The sequence below is a fragment of the Acomys minous genome, assembly GCF_964271855.1.
Source record: "Acomys minous genome assembly, chromosome: 13".
Taxonomy (NCBI): Eukaryota; Metazoa; Chordata; class Mammalia; order Rodentia; family Muridae; genus Acomys; species Acomys minous.
The window spans coordinates 13735333-13753099 of NC_140495.1; the positions used below are offsets into that span (position 1 = coordinate 13735333).

At 51.4% G+C, this 17767-nt stretch overlaps 2 protein-coding genes across 21 annotated transcripts in view; one reads left to right on the plus strand and one right to left on the minus strand.

Annotated features, from left to right (window-relative positions):
- Positions 1-8531, plus strand: part of DHX30 (DExH-box helicase 30) — a 31344-nt gene extending 22813 nt beyond the window's left edge. For all 5 annotated transcript variants that reach the window (XM_084752598.1, XM_084752596.1, XM_084752599.1 and 2 more), the window contains 15 exons: positions 413-533; positions 1219-1368; positions 4190-4342; positions 4606-5442; positions 5678-5753; positions 5836-5940; positions 6165-6340; positions 6545-6751; positions 6845-6926; positions 6998-7191; positions 7283-7442; positions 7542-7699; positions 7787-7890; positions 7975-8114; positions 8205-8531. In XM_084752598.1, coding sequence (XP_084608724.1) covers positions 413-533; positions 1219-1368; positions 4190-4342; positions 4606-5442; positions 5678-5753; positions 5836-5940; positions 6165-6340; positions 6545-6751; positions 6845-6926; positions 6998-7191; positions 7283-7442; positions 7542-7699; positions 7787-7890; positions 7975-8114; positions 8205-8458 — 2917 coding nt within the window. In that variant the 3' untranslated portion in view covers positions 8459-8531. The remainder of the gene's footprint in view (positions 1-412; positions 534-1218; positions 1369-4189; positions 4343-4605; positions 5443-5677; positions 5754-5835; positions 5941-6164; positions 6341-6544; positions 6752-6844; positions 6927-6997; positions 7192-7282; positions 7443-7541; positions 7700-7786; positions 7891-7974; positions 8115-8204) is intronic.
- A 476-nt stretch (positions 8532-9007) lies between these two features.
- Positions 9008-17767, minus strand: part of MAP4 (microtubule associated protein 4) — a 131638-nt gene continuing 122878 nt past the window's right edge. For 14 of the 16 annotated variants that reach the window (XM_084752532.1, XM_084752547.1, XM_084752546.1 and 11 more), the window contains 4 exons: positions 14880-14961; positions 13041-13153; positions 11327-11516; positions 10934-11202 (listed from right to left, as the gene is read on the minus strand). In XM_084752532.1, coding sequence (XP_084608658.1) covers positions 11195-11202; positions 11327-11516; positions 13041-13153; positions 14880-14961 — 393 coding nt within the window. In that variant the 3' untranslated portion in view covers positions 10934-11194. Of the gene's footprint in view, positions 11203-11326; positions 11517-13040; positions 13154-14879; positions 14962-17767 lie in introns of all 16 variants that reach the window. The other 2 variants (XM_084752540.1, XM_084752541.1) reach the window with 2 other exon arrangements.

Consider the following 17767-nt stretch of genomic DNA (forward strand, 5'->3'; position numbering starts at 1 on the left):
CACATCTTGACATGGGATCGATCTGCTCTGAGCCTCCAGATATTGGAGAGCTCTGCCCAAGACTTGAGTCATCATATCCTGTTGCTCAGTGTGTCTCCCCATATGGGACATGGGATGGGGTAGTACACTGCGGTCTTGGGCTGTAGCCTGGCTCCTGCAGACAGTACATGGCCTTTCCTTCCAGCTCATGCTCAGGTCCCACCTTTTCAGCAATCACTTGGTTTACCCTCTCCTTGTCTGGGAAGCTGGGGAGTGTGGGCTCTGCAATGTGACTGAAGAGGGTAGAGCCTGGTCCATCATCTCATGCCTCCTCTCTGCCTGTGACACCAGCACTGGATCCCAACCTTGAAGTCTCAGAGAACATTGCCTAGGAAGACAGCAGTCTCTTTACCTCAACTGTTTGTCCTTGTAGGGGGGGCTCCTTTGAAATGACAGATGATGACAGTGCTATCAGAGCTTTGACCCAATTTCCACTTCCCAAGAACCTTCTGGCCAAAGTGATTCAGATTGCAACATCCTCCTCCACAGCTAAGGTGAGTTGGCTCCCCCAGAAGTGCCTGCGTGAGCAGCCCACTTTCTTGTGCCAGGCTCTCCCAAGGCTAAGCAGGAAGCCAGCCTCAGCTGTGGGGCAGGGCTGAGGGTACCTGTCTCAGCTTCTGTGTAGGCCAGCTAGAAATACACGGGATCCCTGATGGAGGGAAAGGATAAAGCAACAAGGACAGAGGAACGCATACAGGGTAAAGGCTGGAGACTGCTGACTGCAAGACAGATCTGTGGCCATGTGGGTTAGGGAATGTGAAAAAGTAGGAGTGGTGTGCCTGAATTGTATATTATGTCACCATTATGCCACAGCAAGGGTCTCGGAGGACTGAAGTAGGTATAAAACCCTATTACTCTTGTCAGCATGTGCCTGGATTTAATAGCTTCAGTCTCAGACTTTCCTGAAAGTGCTAATCGGATGTGGGTTAGGAAGACAGGTGGTGCCATTGTCTACTACAGAAATTGAGAAGCCAGCTCAGAACTAGAGCCAGAACCCAGGGTCATTGATGGCTGCAGGGCATAGAGCAGAGGAACAAAAGTAAAGTCACAGTACAGAGCCATGTCTGGGGTGGCTGTTTGCTGCTGTAGAGATTATGTTTAGCTCCATCTTTGGGCGGCCTGACCACCAATCCCTTTCCATTTCCTGCCTTTTAACTTCCTTACTTACCTTCCATGTAGAACCTCATGCAGTTCCATACTGTGGGTACCAAGACCAAGCTGGCTACACTCACTCTGCTCTGGCCCTGTCCCATGACCTTTGTTGCCAAAGGGCGCCGCAAAGCTGAGGCTGAGAATAAAGCAGCAGCCTTGGCTTGCAAGAAGTTAAAGGTAAGTCCCTTTGTCTGACCGATGAGTCTGCTTTTCTAGGAAGTCAAACCTATACCAGGCCTTGGGCTGTTTGTACCCAGGTAGGAAAGGATCTGGTAGCCCATCCTTACTTGTATCTGTCACCACTGTTTCCATGTCTGCTTCCCCAGAGTGTCTGTGTGAGCAGCCTTAGCAACACTTGGGCGTAGCCTGCTTGAAAACAGTGCGATGTCACAGGCAGGGAGGGAGCTGCGAGACTACAGCTGGGTGACGAGGCAGGCTTGGTGCCAGAAAGATCCTGGTGGCCAAGAGAACGATCTGATGTGCATCTAGAGGAAAGTGGTGTTAAGGTGATGGCAGTGTGGCCTGCAGTGAAAGGCTGTGTGCCACCACTCTCCCTTGAGCCGGGCGTGGTGGCGCACGCCTTTAATCCCAGCACTCGGGAGGCAGAGGCAGGCGGATCGATGTGAGTTCAAGGCCAGCCTGGTCTACAAAGTGAGTCCAGGACAGTCCAGGCTGCACAGAGAAACACTGCTTCCAAAAAACAAAACCAAAAACATTTACTTATTGTGCGTACACCACTGCATATATGTGGAGTCAGTTCTCTTTTTTAAGATTTATTATTATGTATACAGTGCTCTGTCTGCATGTACACCTGCAGGCCAGAAAATGGAATCAGATCACATTATAGATGGTTGTGAGCCACCATGTGGTTGCTGGGAATTGAACTCAGGCCCTTTGGAAGAGCAGTCAGTGTGCTTAACCTCTGAGCCGTCTCTCCAGCCCCAGTTCTCTCCTTTACCGTATGGGTCCTGAGGATCAAGCTCAGTAGCATTTGTTTGTTTGTTGTTTTGTTTTTCAAGACAGGGTTTCTCTGTTTAGCCTTGGCTATCCTGGACTTACAGTGTAGACCAGGCTGGCCTCAAACTTACACCGATCCACCTACCTTTGCCTCCCACGTGCTAAAATTAAACGTGTAGGCCATCATGCCTGGCCCACATTTTTGTTTTGTGTTTTGTTTTTTCTTTTTCTTTTTTTAATTTGAGGCAGGGTCTGGTGTATCCCAGGCTGTCTTGGCATTGTCTCACAGCTAAGGATAACTGTGAATTCTCGTCTTTCTGCATTAATCACCCAGGCAATGCTGGGGACCAGACCCAGAACATCACACATGCTAGGCAGCTTCCCTACATCCCTGCCTGCCCCCTCCCCACTTCCTTTTGAGCCAGGGCCACGATAGAGTTCAGCTTGGCATGGTCCCTGCTATGTAGCTCAGGTTGGCTTCCAACTCACAGTCCTGTCTCTGCATTCCAGATGGCAGGATTATCAGTGGATGCCATGAGCCTGCTGGGCTTTTTTCTTCTTCCCAGTGTTGGGGAGTGCTTGGTGGCCACTCTGCCACTGAGCTCTGTGTAAGTTCCCTTGGGGGTGCTTTGGAATTTGCATTGTGTATGATTAACAAGAGACATTAGTTCCTCTGATGCTTGATGGGAGTTCAGCTTTAGTTTGCAGAATGTGAAATGAGCCTGCTCCTCTGAGAGGTCTGATGTGCCTTTGTTAATTAGATCGCTCTGTGGTAAAAGGTATAGCTGTCCACTTGGAGACTTGGAGGAGGTCATGACTGGATAGTGCTACATAGTTAGTTGTCCTGGTACTTGGGAGGCAAGGCAGGAAGACCGTCATAAGGTGAGAGCTGGCCTGGGCTACATAGCAAGGCTGTATATTATTTATTTTATTATTTTTGTTTTGTTTGCCTAAGAGCAAGGCTGTATTTTAAAAAAAAAACACACAACAAAAACTGACTAGGTGGTAGTAGTGCACACCTTTAATCCCAGCACTTGGGAGGCAGAGGCAGGTAGATCTCTGAGTTTGAGGCCAGCCTGGTCTTCAAGGTGAGTTTCCAGTACAGCCAGGGCAACACAGAGAAACACTAGCACAAACAATAACAACCTCAAAAAATAAAAGAACCAAAACCAGGCGGGGAAAAGAGGTGCAGGCAGGCATTTCCCTTTAATGGGCCCATTTTATCGTGTTCAGACATTTCCAGGACATTCTTTGCACTTCTCTGTATGATGGCCTCTCAGATGGCACTGGCTAGCAACAGTAGGATTTGGGTGGGGATGCCATGAGGAGTCTGCACAGGGAGAGCTTACGGAGTAGGGTCTTCAGGGGCCTGCCACAATGTCTCATGTGTGTTGGGAGTTTGTGAGAGTGACCAATCCTCTAGGATGCAGAGAGGCTGTGGTTGGGCCACCATGTCTAGGCAGCACTTACTTATTAAAGATAGTTATACTGTGTAGCCCAGGCTAGCCTGGAATTTCTGGCAAGTCTCTTCTTACCTCTATCTTCTGAGTGCTGGCACCATGCCTGACTAGTTGGCATTTGTTGTTGGTTTTGTCTTTTTTTTTTTTTTAGTTTTTTTCAAGACAGGGTCTGTGCTAGCCTTGGCTGTCCTGGACTTGCTTTGTACACCAGGCTGGCCTCGAACTCACCGTGATCCGCCTGCCTTTGCCTTCCGAGTGCTGGGATTAAAGGTGTGTGCCACCACGCCCGGCTTGTTTTTTCAAGACAGGGTTTCTCTGTGTAGCCCTGGCCAACTGGCCTCAAACTCATAGCTATCCACTTGCTCCTGCCTCCCAGTGTTGGGATTACAGGCCCATGCCACTGTACCAGCTGTCACTAGTTGGCTTTTTAAATTACAAGTTTGTGGAGGTTGACACTGTCTTGATTATTTCTCCTTTACTCAATAAACCCAAAATCTGTAAGACCATTGCTTACCACGTCCCTTAGGTTCTGAGCCCGCCTGGTCTAGGAGCATAGACTGAGCCATACATGTCTTCTACAGAGCCTGGGCCTGGTGGACAGGAACAATGAGCCGCTTACCCATGCCATGTACAACCTGGCCTCCTTGCGTGAGCTGGGTGAGACCCAGCGCCGGCCATGTACCATCCAGGTGCCCGAGCCCATCCTTCGCAAGATAGAGGCCTTCCTGAGTCATGTAAGAGTCCTGCCTTCCATCCCACTGTCTCCCTCTCCAGACTGAAGGCTGCTTCTGCCTGCAACGGGCATAGGAAACCCATCTGTCCCTAAGTCCCCTTAGTCATGCCTACCAGGGTGTCAGGGCAGTCACAACCTAACCAAGTCCTCTGCTTTGTGGGTTGGGCCCTAAACATCAACCCCGGTGAATCCTTTGGAGGGGCTGACTGCATGGAGGAGGAAGACAGGCACTTCTGTCATTTTGCTTGCTTCCTCGTCCTCTAGTACCCGGTGGACAGTTCATGGATTTCCCCAGAACTCCGGCTGCAGAGTGATGACATCTTGCCCTTAGGCAAGGACTCAGGGCCCTTGAGTGACCCTATCACAGGCAAGCCATACGTGCCCCTGTTGGAAGCCGAGGAGGTGCGCCTAAGCCAGAACCTGCTAGAGCTGTGGCGGAGGAGGGGGCCAATTTGGCAGGAGGCCCCCCAGCTTCCTGTAGACCCTCATCGGGACACTATCCTCAGTGCCATTGAACAACACCCAGTGGTCGTCATCTCTGGGGACACAGGCTGTGGGAAAACCACACGTATTCCTCAGCTGCTATTGGAGCGCTATGTAACTGAGGGCCGAGGTGCCCGCTGCAATGTGATCATCACGCAACCTCGCCGTATCTCAGCTGTGTCTGTGGCGCAGCGGGTCAGCCATGAACTGGGCCCCTCCTTGCGCAGGAATGTGGGCTTTCAGGTGCGCTTAGAAAGCAAGCCCCCGGCTCGAGGTGGTGCATTGCTCTTCTGCACTGTGGGCATCCTGCTTCGGAAGCTGCAGAGCAATCCCAGCCTGGAGGGTGTGAGCCACGTCATTGTGGATGAGGTCCACGAGCGGGATGTGAACACAGACTTCCTGCTGATTCTGCTCAAGGGCCTGCAGCGGCTCAACCCGTCCCTGCGGCTGGTGCTCATGAGCGCTACAGGAGATAATGAGCGCTTCTCCCGCTACTTTGGGGGCTGCCCTGTCATCAAGGTGCCTGGCTTCATGTATCCTGTCAAAGAACACTACCTGGAGGACATCCTGGCCAAGCTGGGCAAACACCAGTACCCACACCGGCATCGGCACCATGAGGTGAGGACACCCACCCCAGGGTCTCTGAGTTTTCCTTTGAATTCCTTCCTTCACATCATGATAGGGCATCTTACCTTCCCAAGACTGTCTCCTTGATAAAAACTGGGGAATAATCATGCCTTATGTATGACAAGTATGGGAGGGCTGGAGTTCACATACCGTGTAGCTCACCCTCACTGTGTCCTCTGTATGTCCCCTACCGCATAACTGTGACTGCCTTTCTTCTCCACCCCAGTCTGAAGATGAATGTGCACTTGACTTGGACCTTGTGACTGATCTGGTTCTGCACATCGATGCCCGTGGGGAACCAGGTGGGTGTTTCCCCTATTCTGAGCTACTTCCTTTTTCTACTGGCTAGACCAACCAGCTCATGGCTGCAGGGCCCCTTTACAGGTGGGATCCTGTGCTTTCTGCCCGGTTGGCAAGAAATCAAAGGAGTGCAACAACGGCTCCAGGAGGCCCTGGGCATGCATGAGAGCAAGTACCTCATCTTACCAGGTGAGTCTTGCTCTCTGTGGTAGGGAGTGACCCAGTCTATACTCAGGTGGCCCAGGCTTCTCACTTTGATCAGTTTTCACTGGAGGTACAGCTTATCAGAGGGCTTCAGTTTTAATCAGTGCTGGGGATGGGTGGGGGATTCAGATTCTCTGCCCTGCCCGTAGCGTGAGACTCTTCTGGCTGGAACAGTGCCTGAAACCGTTTTCCATCTTGCTGCCCACCAGTGCACTCCAATATCCCCATGATGGACCAGAAGGCCATATTCCAGCAGCCTCCACTTGGGGTGCGCAAGATCGTATTGGCCACCAACATTGCTGAAACCTCCATCACAGTTAATGACATTGTACATGTCGTGGACAGTGGTCTGCACAAAGAGGAACGCTATGACCTGAAGACCAAGGTGATGCCTCTCTCTTGGCCCCAACCAGCCCATTAGGGAATGACTCCAGTTCTGAGGTTGCCCCTAGACCTGATCGCTGTAGACATCCCTTTGGTGTGAAGGCCAAACCTAGGGGAAATGAGGGGTGCTGAGGGGTGACGAAGGTGACCAGAGAAGCGGGGAGACAAGGCCTGTAGAACATGTAGGCTTCCTGCCTTCCCCCAGGTGTCCTGTTTGGAGACTGTGTGGGTGTCCAGAGCAAATGTGATTCAGCGCCGGGGCAGGGCGGGCCGCTGCCAGTCAGGTTTTGCCTATCACTTGTTCCCGAGGAGCCGGCTGGAGAAAATGGTTCCTTTCCAAGTGCCAGAGATCCTGCGTACACCTCTCGAGAACCTGGTGCTGCAAGCCAAAATCCACATGCCCGAGAAGACGGTAGGGCAGAGGCGGGGTTGGGGAAGGGCTGGCTCCTGGACAAGCAAGCAGGTTGGACACAGGCTCATGGGGGCATGGTGGTTCTTGCTTCAGGCAGTGGAGTTCCTCTCCAAGGCTGTGGACAGTCCAAACATCAAGGCAGTGGATGAGGCCGTGATACTGCTCCAGGAGATCGGTAAATGGAGGGTAGGAATGGTTGGGCTGTGGAGTGGCCCGTGGCTGGGACTGACAGCTGAGCTGTTGCAGGGGTGCTGGACCAGCGGGAGTACCTGACCACGTTGGGGCAGCGCCTGGCCCACATCTCGACCGACCCTCGACTGGCCAAAGCCATAGTGTTGGCTGCCATCTTCCGCTGCTTGCACCCGCTGCTGGTGGTTGTTTCCTGCCTTACCCGGGACCCCTTCAGCAGCAGTTTGCAGAACCGGGCAGAGGTGGACAAGGTTAGACCCCAGTGCTTCCTGTAGCTCTCTTGCTTTTTATCCTGAGTTATACTCTTGTCATTCTCCTGAACCCTACACTCTCTTCTCCCAGGTGAAAGCATTGCTGAGCCATGACAGTGGCAGTGACCATTTGGCCTTCGTGCGGGCTGTGGCTGGCTGGGAAGAGGTGCTGCGCTGGCAGGACCGTAGCTCCCGGGAAAACTACTTGGAAGAAAACCTTCTGTACGCCCCCAGCTTGCGCTTCATCCACGGTCAGCCTGACCCCAAGAGGGGGCACCCCCAGCACCTCCTACCCACAGAGCTCCCATTTGAGGCAGGGTCTCTGTTCACACTGCACTTTGCCTCCCCAGGGCTCATCAAGCAGTTCTCAGAGAATATTTATGAGGCTTTCCTAGTGGGAAAGCCCTCTGACTGCACACTGCCCTCTGCTCAGTGCAACGAGTACAGCGAGGAAGAGGAGCTGGTGAAGGGTGTGCTGATGGCCGGCCTCTACCCCAACCTCATCCAGGTGCTTCCTCTAAGATCGGGAGCTCCCCAGGTGCCCAACCTCTCTCCACCCCTAGCTCCTTGCTCATGTATTTTCCTGTCTTTTTAGGTGAGGCAAGGTAAGGTCACTCGGCAGGGCAAGTTCAAGCCCAACAGTGTCACTTACAGGACCAAATCCGGCAATATCTTGCTACACAAGTCGACCATTAACAGGTGAGTGGCCAGCAGGGTTAGATACAAAAGGGCCCCAAAGAATGGCCAGAGGTGTGGAGCTTTACATAGCACTCTGTTCCCTAGGGAGGCTACCCGGTTACGGAGCCGGTGGCTGACTTATTTCATGGCTGTCAAGTCCAATGGTAGCGTCTTTGTTCGAGACTCCTCCCAGGTGCACCCGCTAGCTGTGTTGCTCTTAACAGATGGGGATGTCCATATCCGAGGTGAGTACCTTCCACTTCCACCACTGCAAGGCTACTCACGTCCTCGGGGGCATGGCCCAACATACACTCTCCATCTTTGCCCTTCTCCAGATGATGGGCGCCGGGCCACCATTTCACTGAGTGACAGTGACCTGCTGCGCCTGGAAGGTGACTCACGAACTGTGCGGTTGCTGAGGGAGCTGCGGCGAGCCCTAGGCAGAATGGTGGAGCGGAGCCTCCGCAGTGAGCTAGCTGCACTTCCACTCAGTGTGCAGCAGGAACATGGGCAGCTGCTAGCACTGCTGGCAGAGCTGTTGCGAGGACCTTGTGGCAGCTTTGACGTGCGCAAGACAGCTGATGACTGAGCCCCTCTTAGGCTGGGGCTATGTACAGAGTGCAAATGTTTATTTAAAATAAAGTTATATTTATCCCTTGTGAGTGCTGCTGTCCTCTCAGGACTCTGGTCTCTAATCAGAGGGGATGGCCAGTCCTATGGGAAGAAGGGGCTTAAAACCTCCACCCTCCTGCTGGGCCTGTAATCCCAGCACTCACGAGGCAGAGGCAGGTGGCTCACATGGCAAGTCCAGGACAGCCAGAGAAAACCTGTCTTGAAAAACTAAAAAAACCCTCCACCCTCCTGCCAGGCTTGGTAGCTCACGCCTTTAATCCCAGGAGGCGGTTTGGCCAACCCCCAGCATTGCACAGCTGCTCCTAATATATGGTCAGTGGGTTCGTATAGCAAGGATGTAGCAAAGAGCACTCTTCTAGGCAGCTGTGATCTGTGGGTCCTACCAGGAACGCTGGGCATTTGACCTTGGCCACACCCATGTCTTCACAGGTGAGGAAGGGGCTCACCGAGCACTGGGTGCAAGGTATGTTGACCACAGATGACAAAAGCAACTTAGCCTGAACAGTGGGATGTCAGGCAGCTTTTATTGTTTAAATCAGTACAATAATTACAGACAAAGGTAATGGCTAAGCCGTAAGCAAAGTGGAAAGTACAGAAAGATCTCATCCCCAAGCCTTTCATTTCAAAGCATACATCTCAAATGGCCGGTGGTCCCAATCTGCTAGGCCAGCCTTCTCAAGTTCTGGCTTGTGGGAACGTTCCAGGAACTACCTAGACAGCTTGGGCCACCTTCCTTTCTCTAATCCATGGCAAGTGGACGTTTTTCTTGTCAATTTCAGCATCCTCAAGGTCCAGCATCCAGCTGGGATCAACATCAAGGAGGGGTAGCAAGTACCTTTATGCCCTCAGCCAGCAGATCCACCCTGGTGCCCACTGCATCCTTCCTAGCTCCATCTTGCCCCTTCTTGCTGTAAAATATAGACAAGCAGAGTTCTACAGACAGCTCAGGCAGTCCCAGCAATTCCTTGCGTGTGCTTGAAGAGCTAGGGATTAGGTGTCAAGATTTCTGAAAAGAAACTGCTGCCTCAGAAATGGAGAGGACCTTCAGACCCAGGGATGCCCTCCCCTGGCAGAGAGACAGTGAAGACTTTCCCTGCTCAAGCTGCACCCACGCAGAGGTGGAAGCTGTGTCCGGAGGGCCGAGGGGGTTCAAGGGTGGGCCAGCCTCCTGAGAGACAAATCTGCCCAGCAGAAAATGCCCCACCAGAGAAGCCCCTAGACACTACACTCCCAGGCCATGTCACTACAAACTGAGGTTTGAATCCTTTATTAGAAACCATGCAAACTTTAATACAAAAAATACAAGTGCAATAAGAATCTTGTGTTGATACAATTCCCAGGATCTTCTCAACATTGCAGCCATCCCACCCATCAGCAGAGCATGCTGGGACGGCTGCACCACCACACTGGCCTCCTGCTCCTCCTCTCCAGTCATACCAGAAGAAAAGTGGGATGGCCCCAGTCTCATGCATCTTAGTTTTAAATTTCCACACCTGATTCCCCCCTGTTCACATGCGTTCTGGACATCTCAGGCTCCCCGAATCATGAGGGTCTGGGTACCAGGCCAGGGATTCTGACCTTCATTTCTGTTTCTCCAGCCCTGGTTTGGAACCACACATTGACCACCGGATTCCCAGGGGATGAGACAGATGCCAAAACCAGCCACTTGGTTAGAAAAGCAGCGTATACACAATACTAACACACCCAGTCGCATCGCACTGACCCACCCTAGTTGTCCCACTGTTCACTAGGCATTAGCCCCGCTTCTTACTTTCCTTCTCACAGGGCCCCAATCTGCCCAGAGTAGGGCAACCCCCAGTGCCTGACAGCCTCCTCAGTGGAGACTCAGGATCTCCTTCCCTGCTTCCTTCACCACCTACTGAGACATGGCGTCAACCTCCAAACTACACCACCAGTTCATAGGTTATTGGGAAGGGAAAAAGAATAAAAAGTAAAAAGTTAGACAGCAGCTATTTAGGTATAGTAAGCAGTGGGGACAGGAGTACAGACCCCTGACTAACTTGAGGTGGGCGGCAAAAGGGCCTGGTACCACCTGCATGGTGGCCTCAACTGTATCATCAAGGAGAGGCAGTAGTTTAGGGTCAGTGCTGGAGTTTACCTCTACTAGTCCCTCTGGTTGAACCAGGGAAGAGAGGGAGTGTTTGTCAGTTTCTTTTCAGTTTGGTCCAAGAAAAAAAACCAAACAGTGGAGGCTCCCCACCCCTAGATCCCACAGAGATCCCAGTAGACTCCCATCCCCCTAGCTTTCCTTGGAGCAGTGGTGGGATAGTAAAGTTGGAGCTGGGTCCAGAAGGGGGTGGAAGAAGGTGTGACGGCAGCGGGGCTGGCTGCTGCTGCTGCCTTGAGCAAGCGAGGAAGGAGGGAAGAAGGCTAAAGGGGCTGCCCAGCACCCAAGAGCTTACAAGTCTAGTAGACAGCCCGGGAAAAGGAGCCCAGGGCCCGGGACCCCAAGCTTGGACCGCCAGGGAAGTGGGGAGGCCGGGAGACAATGTCGGCCCCATGGTCGGTGCGGGCCCTGGCATTTGCCCGGAACATCAGCCTGTAGGTCTCAATCTGCAGTGACACGTGAGGAGGGATGGGAGAGGGCAACAGGGGGTGGGGGGTGGGGGGTGGGGGGAGAGACAAGAGAAGGAACACAGGGGAGATGGAAGACGAGACCAGAATGTCATCATTAGATGCCTGGAAGATAAAAGGTTACTTTGTTAAAATTTAGGCCACACTCCAGTCATAAAACAAAGGAGTTTCAATTTTCAGCCAGTGACAGGGCCCCTGGCTGGCCCTTAGGCCAAGCCCAGCCACTTACTTGTCTCCTGGATCTGGCTGTCCAAGGTCTGGGGCTCCCTTTGGTCACCACCCCCTGACAGGGTGGTGTGGCCACTGAGGCCACTGGCTGAAGTAGGGGCGCCAGCGTCAGGCGCAGCCTCAGGGATGGCTGGCTCCTCCCCAGCGGGGGGGCCTGGACACGGAGGGGCCTCACTGCCACCGCCCTCAGTCTACAATGAAACAGTGAAGGAGACAGTGAAGGGTCAGTTGGGGAGGGAATGGGATGGGGTGATGGTGATGATTTCATATATAGCCTTCCTGCCCCACACAGCCCTGGGAACCAGCAGCTCTAGACCAGGTGTCTACCTCTCTTCCAACATTGACTCTCAAGATTGGAGTGATGGGCTCTTGGGAGTTTCCTTATGGAACTTCGTGAATTTCACCAAGGTTGATACCAAAGAAAAAACGGCTGTGACAATAGACAGCAGTAACCCTGAGGAACATATACATCAGTGGTTTACGCCTGGCTGCAAAGTAGGGGTTCCCCCTGCCAGGCACACCCAGTGCTTAGAGAGGCCCTGGGTAACTAAGTAGGCACTCCGCCTGCTCAGCTGTGTGGTAAGGCCTTTCACCGTAGAGCATTTTTTATGCTGGGCATCATTCTAGTGTCTATGAGGAAGCCGGAAGAGTTATTTAAAGAGGTGTGACCCACGAACATTTCAGGGGCCTGTGGAGCTCAACAGGAGGACACTGTGATATATGCAGCATGGGTCAAGAATAAAGCAGCACAACAGTGGGAGCTTTTAGTGAGCTCACCCACACATGTCCCAGAAAGCCCACCAGGGGACAGTGAAGACAGTCAAAGGCTATATAGCAGGGTAAAGAGAGAGAGAAACAAAACAAAACAAAGTAATACAAAACTTGGCACAGAAAGCCTGGGTGCGAACCTCAGGCTGCAATGACTTAAACGTGTGGCCATAAATAAAGTGCCAAATCTGTAATGTCCCACTTAAGCAGACTGAGAGATGACACCCTCTTAAGTCCCAGAGGTCAAACTGTTCACTGAAGTGGAGCCAGGCCTGGAACCAGCGGACTAGAGAAGACAGCTGCAGAACGGCCAGTACTCAGTGAGCAGGCGCAGAGGGAAGGAGCTTCCGTCCATGAGGCCTGCTCCCTGCTCCCTGCTCATTTTCCCTGAGCAGCAGCAGCAGCAGCCTCGTGTGTGCGAGCCTGTACGCTGCAACCCACATGGGATCCCTCCCCGGCCATGACACAGAATGAAGGATAGACGGAATCTTGGCACACAAAAGGTCTCACAGCACTGTGGAAAGAGGTGAGAGGAAAGGAGTAGGAGGAAAGAGGAGAGAGGCCCAGCTCGTTTCAGATATGGAAGAAGTCTGTCTCTGCTCTCATGCTTTTTCCAGAGTCTGGGAATCACCAGTAGCCCCCTGTCTCCCACAGTTACAATGATAGTCAGGGAACTATTTGCTTGCCTTGTCATTTGTGCCCCAGGCCACATTCCCTCAGAAAACAGCTAGGATGGGGCCCAATGAGGCAGGCCACAGCTCTTGGGAACTCAGGCTCTTCACCTCCTCTGCCTCCCCCTGGACCAATGGTATAATGGAGACAGCAATGGCATGACTGAACATGTGACTCCTGGAGAAACTGAGGGGCGGTGACAGGCCTGCCAAGTTCCTTTACAATTGCAAGGTGGCCACACCACTCTCGCTATGCACTAGTGGCTCACTCACTACCTTCACGGCACCTCCCGCAGGCAGGTGGCCCACGTTATCGAGGGACCCCACTTTGGCCTGGGCCTTCTCCTTGAAGTTCAGCTTCTGACTTTCAATCTTGACATCTCCTCCACCTGGAACAACAAAAGAACAGGTCACCGAGGGTGGCAGAGCACACCTATAGGCAAAAGTCAGGAGCCTAGACAGGAGTCTGAGCCTGCTCATGCATGGTTATGAGGACAAGAGAGGCAGAGGCAGAAGGTCCCAAGGGAAGGCTGCTCTCAAGCCACTGCAGGCCCAGCCTCACGCTGGCTTCCGACTCTCCAGGTCTCACTGATTCCCATTAGTGCCCTATCAGCCTCACAACTCTTTAGTTGCTCAAGGTGATGTTTTGTAAATGACAGGGACAGGCTGTAGATGCTGCCTGTCTGAGCCACAGAGTGAAAAGAAGGAATAGTGAAATACAGTGAGCAGGCCCAGAAGTATGAGCTGAGAAAGCTGGCAGAGTCTGTGCTCTCCATCTGGGGTAAAAGTGAAGGATGCCTGCACACCAGACTGGGCCTCAAGGGGAAGGGTGGACTAGGCAGGAAAGGCTCTCTGACCCGTCTGTGCCTTTGCATCTGTACTCAGCCCACACCTCCAAAGGTTTCGGACAAACTCACCAGGTTCTTTCCCAGTGTAGAGCAAGTTCTGTCGAAACCAATCTTTCAACTCACTTAGTGCCATTAGGGTAAGAGCTATCTCAATCTTCCAGATAAAAGGGGAGTAGAATAAATAATAAGTCAAGGACCACAGCGTCTGGTCCTTCATAAAGAGCACACTCTAAATTGGTTCTCACAATCCCAATACTTAGGAGGGTAAGTAGGAGGGCTGCTACAAGGTCGAAACTATCCCCGTCAGCCTGAGCTACACTGCGAGACACTGCCTCAAACAAACAAACCAGACTGGGCGCTGTAATCCCAGCACTCCATGAAATGCAGAGGCAGAAAACAACAACAAAACCAAGAAAGTAAAACAACCTAGCCTGGATTCTGCTGAAAGGAATTTTCTGTGCCTTCAACCTTAACTGGCCTGGGCAGTTGATCTCATGAAACATCAGCTCTGGCAGTGGTCTGCCAGCTCTAGAGCAAGACCTCACAACCCCTTGTCTGCTATGGACCAGGAACCAGGGCATGAGTCAAGCCAAGTGCTGAGACTCTTCTCAGAAGCCTCTGTAGGACACCATCAGTGATGCCGCCAGACAGAATGCCACCGGCACTGCTGCCAGATCCTCAGAAGTCAGAGAGCATTCCAAAGGCCCTGCCTTCTCCTGTCAAAGGTGGCGTTGAGGCGCCTCTGCTTTGGGCTTCCTTTGCTCCTGGCTCTGAAGCACCACTCCATCAGCACTAGCTCCTGGGATGCTAGTGGGAGGCTGGCCCAGGTCAACAGTGCCAGGCACCATAGGACACAAGACTGCCTGGGGACAGGGCGTGAGTATCCCCACGGGACAGCTGTGAAAATGGCCTTAACAAAGTGTTCATCCTCCAACAGAAAAGCAGCATCCAGCTGCTATCCCAGGCAAGCTGTGCTGTTTCTACCAGGCATGCAGGTGAGAGTTTTCCTTCTTTTTCATGTGTGTGGAGTGTATGAATGCATGTATATGTGCATGTGTATGTGTTCACATGTGTGTGCAAGCCTGAGGTTAAATGTCAGACTTCCAAGGATCCAAAGTTGGGACTTCATGTAGCAAGCGCCGTAAGTGCTGTGTCACCACCACCTCTCCAGAACCAGCTCCGAGTTTCGATGTCATGAAAACTTCTCAGATGGAAGCCACCCAGATGACCCTGGAAGGGAGTCTCAGCCACAGGCAGAAACACTCACCAGGCTTGTGCTTGATATTAGCTTTGGACCCACACTTAGAGGAGACCTTGGATATGTCCACTTTCTTGTTCTGAATCTGAACCTAAGAACAGAAAGCAAATGCACTCAAAGAGAAGGCACAGGGGGCAGATGAGCCCACCCCACCTTCACCAGTTCCCTTGGTTACCCACTTCTTAGGTCTGTTCGCGATACAGACCACCTCCTAAAGTGCTTAAAAGCCCATGATCTCCGGTGGTCTCCTCTTTGCCCCTGGCCCCACCCCACCCCCAGTCTTCCTCTCCACCTTCCAGAGCTGCTCCACTATGCAGGGCACACCTCAACACCTGACCTATCAACTCCTTGCCCAGAAACTCACACTAGCACTTACTGAATTTCCTTCCAGTACTTTTCCATGCACGTTCCCCAGCCATTTGTATGGCTTCAGATTCTGTGGGCTTCATATTCCTATGAGCTTCATGATATAATAGTCTACCAGCAAAACAGTGCACAAAAGGGCCACAAAATCATCTGTACTATGCTGCACACATCCTCAACCCCATGGTTACTAGTTAGCACTTAGGTTATTTCCTATCTTTGCAAAGTAATTATTTTTTAAATGTAGAATAAAGTTATCAATTTAAACTGTAGAAAATTTTATGTTAAAAAGATTTATTTTGAGGGGGGGTAGTGTTGCCCACCTTTAATCCCAGCACTGGGGAGGCAGAGGCAGGTGGATCACTGTGAGTTCAAGGCCAGCCTGGTCTACACAACGAGTCCAGGACAGCCAAGGCTGCACAGAGAAACCCTGCCTCTAAAAACTAAATTAAAAAAAAAAAAAGAAAAAAAAAAGGTATTTTGCAGTTAGGCATGGTGGCACATGCCTTTAATCCCAGCGGAGGCAGACAGATCTCTCTGGGTTGAGGCCAGCCTGGTCTACAACGGCAGTCCAGGACAGCCAGGGATGTTACACAGAGAAACCATGTATCCGACGAAAAAGAAAAAAGATGTATTTTTGGTTTTCCTTTTTCCTTCTTTCTTTTCTTCCTCCTCCTCCTCCTCTTCTTCTTCTTCATTTGTTTTTGTTTTTCGAGACAGGGTTCCTGTCTTAACTATACTGTACTCGCTTTGTAGACCAGGCTGGCCTCACAGCAATCCGCCTCCAAGTGCTGGGATTAAAGGTGCGCGCCACTGCCCGGCTGTATTTTTATTGGTAGTGTTTGAGTATTGTGCAGGCATGTAATGTCTGTGTACCTCTTAGGAGTCAGATCTCCTGAAACTAGAGTTGCATGCAGTTGTGAGTACTGTGGGAGAATACCACTGAGCTATCCCTAGCCCCACTTGGTACATTTTATACAAACAAGTAGTACAATAAAACAGCAGTATGCTCAGTTAGCAACATATACTTTGCTTTGTTCACCTTTATTTGGGCCTTAGCCTCCAGATACTGAGATTACTACAAGTACCATACATGGGGGCTGAATTGATTTTTCAGATTAATTTGTAAACGTGCTTTCTAGCCATGGAAGATACACACTTTACCACAAACCCTAACTACTCGCCTTTCAAGCAGTCAGGAGAGCCCCAGGCACAGACCCGTGCGGCCCTAGAGCCTTCACCCAGCAGTCTGATCATATGAAGCATGCAGGCTATTGTGCCACACGCCTTTAACCCCAGGACTCCAGGAGGCAGAGGCAGCTGTATCTCTATGAATTCCAGGACACCCAAGGCTTTATTGTTTGTCATTTTTCTTCTTCTTCTTTGAAACACAGACCTCACACTCAAGTAGACTGGTCTTGAACACCTGGTCTAAGACACCTGTCCTGCTTCAGGGCTCACTTAGTTCCGGAAACCTCGGCGAGTGCATGTCCCCAGCTACAACTCTGGCTGCTCATGGACTAGCCCACCAATACACTGAAGCAGAGGTGACTCTCTGTTCCTGAGCTCACCCTGGGAAACTAAGGAGGCTACTCTGTCAGTCTGGGGCTGGGACTCGTTCCTAGCATGTGAGCTACCCTTGAGGCCTCCCATCCACTATCTCCTAACTATGCCTCCATCAAAGAAAAGCTAGTGAGGGGAAGGTCTGATTAACAGACACATTCAAGCCAAAGCTCAAGGGATGGCGGCAGCCTCATGATGGTACAAACACGACTGCTGCCCGAAGGAGTGAGCTATTACTACCTGTGAAAGTCATGCCGAGCTGTGGGAGTAAAATGTAAACTTAAACCAATTTAAAGAAAACTGGCAGGGCAGTGATGGCGCACACCTTTAATCCCAGCACTCAAGAGGCAGAGACAGGCAGATCTCTGAGTTTGACACAGAGAAAAACCAAAACCAAACCAAAGCAAAACTAAATTAAACTAAGTGAAAACAGAGGCTACAAACAGCCAAATTAACATTCTGTTCTATGGTCTAGAAAGATAGCTCTATGGGTAAAAGTGCTTGCCATACAATGTGAGAAGCTAGTTCAAACCTTCAGACACCAGCTGGGTGTAGTGACACATGCCTGTAATCCCAGCGGTTGGGTGGCAGAAACAGGAAGATCTCTGTGAGTTCCATGCCAGCCTGATCTACAAATAGAGTCCAGGACAACCAGGGCTACAACAGAGAAACCATGTATCAACAAACAGAAGAAAAAGAAAAAGAAATCTTCAGCTACCACATAAATAGATTCATGCTGGGTGTGGTGGCACACACCTTTAATCCCAGCACTCAAAAGACAGAGGCAAGAGGGTATCTGTGAGTTCGAAGCCAGCCTGGTCTACAAAGCAAGTCAAGGACAGCCAGGGCTACAAGAGAAACCCTGTCTCGAAAAACAAAACAAAAAAACCCAAACCACAGATTCATAGCACAACACCTGAATTATCAAAACTCACACAACAAAAAGGAGACAGAGATAAGAGAATCCCCAG